The 7,600-nt window shown below is 40.8% G+C and overlaps 1 protein-coding gene across 1 annotated transcript; it reads right to left on the bottom strand.

Moving 5' to 3' along the window:
* Positions 1–3,389: 3,389 nt before the first annotated feature.
* On the bottom strand, positions 3,390–7,384 carry LOC147322191 (TNFAIP3-interacting protein 3-like). Its single transcript, XM_086305178.1, has 10 exons — positions 7,206–7,384; positions 6,133–6,245; positions 5,986–6,049; positions 5,676–5,750; positions 5,523–5,588; positions 5,297–5,410; positions 5,086–5,214; positions 4,908–4,982; positions 4,365–4,490; positions 3,390–4,279 (listed from the first exon to the last, which is right to left on the bottom strand). The coding sequence occupies exons 1-10, from the start codon at positions 7,206–7,208 to the stop codon at positions 4,139–4,141; spliced, it is 906 nt and encodes a 301-aa protein (XP_086161304.1). The 5' UTR covers positions 7,209–7,384; the 3' UTR covers positions 3,390–4,138.
* Between the last annotated feature and the right edge of the window lie 216 nt (positions 7,385–7,600).

Raw genomic sequence — 7,600 nt, 5'->3', positions numbered from 1 at the left:
CAACGTCTTGTTCACACTAATATCTAAAATCTAATCTGTTGTTGCCGACTGTGGCCATCACTTTATGATCACAGTACAACCACAGTGCAACTGAGAAAAGCTGGTTTTCTTTGGCTTTTAAGAGAGCTCTGAAGCTGCTGTTGTTTGTGTGTGAGGACATTGCAGCGCAGTGAGAGTGAAAAGCAGCAGATGGAGGAGAATTTGCACATCCTGTCCGTCTGTCCACTTGTGGGGGCCTTGTGTTCTAAACACTTGAGGGGGAAAGATCTCACAAAAATTCCTGTAATGGAATGTGAACATGTTCTCTGGCTCTTGCAGGAGAGCTTATTTGCCTTAAATCAGTTACAACAATGAGTTGTATAAAACTAGATCCACACGGGTTAATTGGCTTTATCTTTGGGTTCAATGCAGTGTAGTTTCTAATGAGTCAGTTACACCATGTTGTTGAGTGTGGCTGGTTGTTACTGTTTGAGTTTATGAGAATCCAAAGCAGTGATATTTCACCGATCAAAAGCCTTTTGCAAGCAATGTTTACGTGTAATTCAGGTATGTACCTGATTTACAGCAAATAAGCTGCCAGACAAGAGCCAGAGAACATACTTCCCCTCAAGTTAAAACCTTCATTCCCCCCCTACCAGAAATCGATCCTTTTTGCTGTAGTTCCTGCTTTCTAAAAACTTTTCCAGCATTTTGAAGGCTCTGGCTGTACAGCTGTTATTACAGATGTACAGCCAGCTCTTTCTGTGGTTTCTGGCGGTGCAGCAGAGAAGCATCATTTGTTGAGTGATGACCTTTAGCAAGTGGAAGTCTAGGGCTTGGGTGAACTTGCTGCCAAATCTTTTTTTTTTTTTTTCATGCCTCAGTGAGACATTACCTAAACAAAGCCCAGAAATTCAAGATGAACTTGCTACATATGAAAAATCTTTCCGCCAGCATAGGCTGTGCTTTTTTCTCACTGCCAGATGTAAATTATCATCATGTAAATAAAGAAATAGAAGGATCCTGCAGCTCTCTTAAAGTCTTTACTTGAAAGCTTTGCGGAGGATAGGATATCTAGTAGAAAACATTTAGGGAAAAATGTTTAGTATCCTTTCACAGAACTGCCCTCTGCTTATGTGTACAGATACAGTCAGAGACAGACTTCCAGTTAGTGGACATGTAAACATGTAACGTAATGGACAAATTACTAAAATAAGGTAATCGAGATTCTGCTGGCTCCGAGGTCGGCTTAGTCATATTTCCTCATTATTTACTGAGAATTGTGAGGCAGAGTGAGGTTTTGTTTGTTGCGCTGGTTACCACTAGAGGTCAGTAGAGGTATGCTGATTCTCAGTGCTGAGCCGTCATTGATACTTGATACTTATGAACAATATTAAGTGACTTAAAAAAATAACTATTTTTAACACAAGTATTTTTTATTATAGTCTCTTGAATCAATCATTGGTTTGCTGGAGGCATCAGTGTGTCTTTGACTCGTAAGTAAATTAGATGGTCTGCTTTAAATTTGATTTAGGTTTCCAACTACAGAATCTTTTTCAGATGTCTTTCAAACAAGCAAGGTTGGTTTCTACAAAGCAGTCTGCTACACCAGCACTAACATATGCAATGAAACTATAAGTGGAATCAGTTTCCTCAGAGTAGGCTTCATATTCAGTTTTCCTCATGCAGATGACTTCCAATTTGACTGAATGACTGCAGCAACGACACGGGAAGCTCTGAGGCTCGTAAGAGTGAGTGCAAAGGCAAGTTGTTGGCGTCTTGTTGCTCTTGCATCTTTGTGCTGTGACACTGAAAACTTAGTTACTGTAGGTCTGTCACTGAAGCTGCCCAGTTTAAATTGAAATGAGAAATACACAAATTTTGCTTGTCAGGCCTCAGAAAAAAATCAGTTTTGATTCCTGAAATTTAACAACTGAGCTTTTCAACATATCGGTGCAATATAGGGAAAATCACGTTTCCTTTATCTGATTCAATAATGCAAATAGGTAATGTTACCTGTTAAGAGGTGAGCAGATTGTCAATGAATTAGTTGCTCGTCTTGCTCAACTTCCATCATGATTCACAAGTTGTTACCTGTAAAACTATGAATGTGACTTTGATCTTGAGCACAGTTTGGATGAATTAGGTGGTTAGTGTGTTTGTTTCACTGAAATCTCACTAATACTGTAGGAGGAGTGGCGGTTCTTGTAAATTGTAGACAGATGCAGGGAGGTCCCACCCTAGAACAAACTAATCGGTCCATCAGCCGGATGAGCTGAAAACATTAAGACATTAAGTGCTTCACAGATACACATGTGTACTATATTCTGCTATATATTCAACTTTATCCTTTACCAAACACAGCTACAGTCAAAGACTGTAGCTCAGGTGGTAGAGCAGGTCAGCTACTAACTGGAAGGTTGGTGGTTTGATCCCAGTCTGCTCCAGTCTGCATGCCAAATATCCTTGATCAAGATACTAACCCCATGTTGCTTTCTGATGCATCCATCAGAGTGAGAATGTGTATGAAGCACTTAATAGCTTATAAAAAAAAGTGCCTGTGTGAATGGGTGAATGAATTAGTTGTATAAAGCGCTTTGAGTGGTCAGATAGAGTAGAAAAGCACTATATAAGAACCAGTCCATATAAAGATATAGACTTTATTATTTATTCCCGTTTAACTGCCCATTAAAGCAAATATCTAATCAATCAATATCATGGCAGCAAGTCGGTGACATGATCAAGACGAGCTGGTGAAATTCAAACTGAGCATCAGAATGAAGAAAGACGGTTTAAGTGACTTTGAACGTGGCATGGTTGTTGGTGCCAGACAGACTGGTGTGAGTATTTCAGAAACTGCTCATCTATTCATATCTACTGGGATTTTCCCACACTGCTGTCTTTGGGGTTTACAGTCTGAAAAAGAGAAAATATCCAGTGAGCAGCAAATCTCGGGGTAAAAAAATATCTCTTTGATGTCAGAGGTCAAAGGTGAATGGCCAGACTGCTTTGGGCTGATAGGAAGGCAACGGTAACTCAAATAAGCAGAAGACCACACTGGGTGCTGTCAGCTAAGCACAGGCTCACCAGAACTGCACATTAGAAGACTGGAAAAAACATTGCCTGATCTGATGAGTCTTGATTTCTGCTGAGACACTGGGTGGATAACACACCACGTCACATATCTCATATTCACCTCAAACTGGTGTCTTTAACGTGAAAATGAGTTCACTGCAGTGCGCTGTATCGTGCAACCGAAATCCTTAAAAAGTCCAGTGGAGTGTGTGTTAAAGTTGAGTGTGCATTACCTAAATTAGACAATCTGGTCTGTCTGATCTTGTGAAAAAGTGATTTCAGTGAATGAAGTATGTACGAACATGTTAAAACACAAACAGCGTATAGTTGTTTATTTTCACGACAAATAAATAAGAAACAGACAAAAATGTGCAAAAAAACTTTTCCAAACATATATAAATACTCTGCTCAACATAAATGTATATATTATATATTATATATTAACTTCTTTCTCTTACAGGCTTGATTCTCGCTGTTGTAAAAGCGCCTGCATACGACCGACATAACATAGTGTAATATAAGTCAGAAAAACACCAGCCTTTATAATCACAGCATAGCTCGAGTTTCTTTGCCTCCTTACAGAGCTGTGATAGTTTTGATCTTTTTTAGTCCCATCACTGGGGCAAGACTCTGTTTTTTAAGAGGTTTCTACAGCGTAGTGCAGCACAGGGTGTTTACAAGTGCTAAACACAGGAAATTTCCACATTTTTGTTGCATCATTGATCAGTATGGTGGATGTCAGTAGTGTTTGGGCAGTGCAATAAAACCTGTGTCACACTCGAAGTGCAATCAGCCTATCTTGACAGTTTCATTTTACCCTTCGCTGCCTTTCTCCTCTTGGTAAGCGTATGCATCGATATTTGTGTATTAGGTTCCTCCCTTGCCCCACATAAGTCTCTCAGTGGACCCAGACTGATGCCGTGGCCTTGTTACAAGCAGGACCAGCAGAGGAGTTAGCTGGAACAGAGCTCACTTCCTCACTCTGCTGGCGATGAACACTGATCTGGCTGCTCATACTCCGGGAAAAACTTCCAGAAAGTCCGCCTAAACAATATCCCAAAAAGTCAGAGGAGTTGGTTGAGCTTCACTGCTTGTTATCGAGAGTGCACCGCCTCTGCAGCTTCATGTGGTTCTGGCTAACCTGGTGGCCCTCCGAGTTCGGACATTTGGCTTGATTTGCACAGGAGCAGTTAAGCACGGGGTGCAGTTGCCGAGTCCATGTCATCTGGAAGAATATACACAAAGCATATTAAAGTCAAGCACTAATCCTATAGTTCACATGCTGAATTTTCTAAGGTTACGAATGGTACCTGAGATCTGAGGACATGCAGCTCGTTGTGAGCTTTGGTATACTTCTTCTCCAGTTCCAGATACTTGCCCTTAAGCTTCTCCCGGTCTCTGCGCTCCTTCCGAAAGTCTTCCTTAAAGACTTCAGCCTAAATATGGACGTGAGACAAATAAAAACAGATGTCCATTAGGGGTAACTCAACAGTTTGGGCAAGTCTTATACACCCCTTACTACATTTAACCTTGGATTTTATAAGATATGGTTTACACATTCATTTAAGTGAGTAAGTGAAAAGCAGCTGAGTGGATTCGAGCTGAAGACACAAATCCCTTTTGGAGTTGCGTCAGGAAGGGGATCCGGTGTAAAACGCTGCCAAAAGTCAAACATGCAGGGTGCCTGCTTTGTGGCAAAGTGGCAGCTGAAAGCAGCTATTAGCCAGACTACTACAGAGTGAATTTTATAGGTTTTTTGATTGCCTTTGGACACGGACAAGTAATACCTTTTTCCTTTGTTTTCAGTCTTTATGCAAAGAAAAACATCACACACATGAAGACAAAGCACTCACTTGATGTTTCCAGATGTCTAGTGTTTCATTGTCCACTCCAAGGGACTGAGAAGCCTGAAGCGCCTCCTTTAAGGCCTGCACAGACACATTGAAACCACTGTTAGAGCGTTTTTACTGCGAGGGTTAGAATGAGACTTCCTTTTCATCAGTGAATATCAGAGAAAGCCTGATGCCTCACCTTGTTCAGTCGTCTGATCTCCTCGTGTTGATGCTGCCCTTTGCGGGTCAGGGCGCTGTTCTGCGCTCGCAGCTCTTTTACTTCTTTCTGTGCTTCGAGCTTCTCAGAGCTGGCATCACTCTCTTCCGTCTGTGAAAAAGCATCCCATGAGGGAACCGTTAGCGCTCAGATCAAACGACTTAATCTATCAAAGAGCGGTCGGCGCATTTACCTGTGCGCTCTCTTTTCCTTTGATCACCTTGAGCTTCAGTCGGTTTAACGTGACGTGCTTTCCTTCTTCCTCTTCAAAGCGATCACACTGCTGTAATGCTTTTAACTCCTCGACCTGGACATTGGGTGCAGAACGCAGACAACACTTAAATGATAAACAAGCGCGATAATAAACCGACACGAGCTGAAAAACAACATTAAATGATGTGAACTTGCTCCTTTCTTACCTTCTCTTTGTAGTAGTGCACCATGGTTCGGTACTCTTTTGCCCATTTCTCATTAATAGAAAGAAGCTGAGTAAAAACAGAAAGACTGTGAACCTTTAAACGTGCATACACGGGTCGTAGGATGGATACACAGAAAGTCTGAGAAGTACTCACCTCGTTCTTTTGCTCTTCTAAGATAAGAATCTGTGTTTTCATGTTGACATCACTTTTGTGAGAGGACCCTTGCAGCTGAGGCACATAAAAGAGAGAAAAACAGGAACTACTCAAATGTGGCACACAGTAAATCCATCAACAGCCAAATGCCTGCGACTCTGGGAAATTATGCAACACGACTCCCTCTACCAACTTCCTTTTACACATTTTTGGAAGTTTTGCTTCACACTGCTTCCAGTAACCCAACGAATATCATCATTCAGTTGTGGTCAGGCAATCAAAAGGTGGTGGTTCTCTGTTCTTTTGTTACCTGTGTGTTTTCCAGCTTCACAGACGGGTGTAGTTCTTCCCCAGTATTGCACCAAAACTCATACCTGAAAAACAAATTATTTGCATCACGTTCCTCCATAAAAACTGACTCCAATTTTCACATAAGTGCTGCTGTGATGTGTCTCACCTGTCTATATTTGGCAGAGATGGATACAGTCTGTGGGCTTGTCTGTGTTTGTCAGTGTCATTTGACTCTGATGGGTCCACAGGCAGCCTTGCCGTTGAGTTTTCAAGCAGAGACTGTCAAAAAAAGAAAAAGTCAAGGACATAAGGACTTACTCAGTTGTATATAGCATTTGTATTCTATTTTTATCTTATTGTATATTTTATTCTATTTTATTCTACTGTATATAGTATTTTATTTTATTCTATTCTGTACAGTTGTGTACTTTATTTATTCTTATTGTATTCTAATTTTTACTTCATAACTTTTGCACTGTCCACTTCCTGCTGTGACAAAACAAATTTCCCACGTGTGGGACTAATAAAGGTTATCTTATCTTATCTTATAAGTTTTATATGAAATTAATAATACTAATAATAAAAAAAAACGGTTCTTCTATTGTAAGAATAAGTACGCCAGCAGAGATGTATTTACATTAGGATGGCCTAAAATGAGTTTTTCTTCTGACATAACACCCCAGTGTAGAAACAGATATTTCCACAGGTTCAGCAGTTTCATTTGACATCAATGCAAATTCCCAAAGATATCAGCATAAATGAATATTACAAGTATTTCTGCTTTTGTCTCAGAAAACGATTAATCAGTCATTACTAATAACAATTCAATTACTCAAAGAGTGTGTTGCAGCCTTGACGTAGTCATTGTGCTCCACGGAGATACTGTGCTGCAGTGAGCTCAGTTTGTTTGTAATGGCACAAAGTGACACTTGACTCATACCCACAAAGGATGTCGATTATCTATACCCCGCGCTGTCACGTGGTTACCCGACCTCAGCTTGCACGTTCCTCGGTAAATCATCAATATTTAAACTGCCTTTAAAAACCTCTGAGGAGCTAACATGTTTATCAGGACAAGATGTCCAAGTTGATATAAAAGCCTATTGAACTCCTCCTGCTCTGAGTCCAGGTCAGTGTTCTGTACAAAGCAAAACTTTTTTTTTATTTTTTTAAGTAGAAGGTCAGAGTTGTTGGATAATAACAACTGTAATAGCGAAGTGTAAAAAGCAGCAGACTCACCATACTGCGTTTCGGAGGCGTCTTCAGAGTGTGCAGACCCGACTAAAAAACATGTGAATTGAAGCGACGCGACCGGCTCGCCTCTCAGTTATACCGAGGATCCCCTGTGACGTGGGAAAACCCTGACTGTCCAATCAGCTGCCGGGATTCCCTCCCCGGTCCCGTGCAGTCAGAATGAGTTGTGCGACTGACCGACTTTGTCGAAGGAAAGGAAAGTACAAGCAGTTAATCAACGCCTCGAGCGGTAATAGACGATGTGTTTATGGTATGAATCGATGACTAAGACAAAAAAAAAAAAAAATCTGCTGTTGCACTGCAAAAGATGGCAAATCTTTATTTACGTTTTTTTAACCGAGAGAATATTTTTCTAGCATTTAAACTTAACACCAAGCTAA

This window comes from Aulonocara sp. 'chitande type north' Nkhata Bay, linkage group LG9 (assembly GCF_057382095.1).
Source record: "Aulonocara sp. 'chitande type north' Nkhata Bay isolate Kocher_YH1m ecotype deep benthic linkage group LG9, A_spYH_male_GT1.1, whole genome shotgun sequence".
NCBI lineage: Eukaryota > Metazoa > Chordata > Actinopteri > Cichliformes > Cichlidae > Aulonocara > Aulonocara sp. 'chitande type north' Nkhata Bay.
The sequence above is the reverse complement of the archived record's forward strand: the minus strand, read 5'-3'. Positions and strand labels throughout refer to the sequence as shown.

Excerpts from the sequence above, each read along its gene's own strand:
- LOC147322191 (XM_086305178.1), bottom strand. Across the intron at positions 4,491-4,907 it reads TAGACATCTGGAAACATCAA|GCTGAAGTCTTTAAGGAAGA; the intron begins GTGAGTGCTTTG and ends GTCCATATTTAG. Across the intron at positions 4,280-4,364 it reads TGCATGTCCTCAGATCTCAG|ATGACATGGACTCGGCAACT; the intron begins GTACCATTCGTA and ends ATATTCTTCCAG.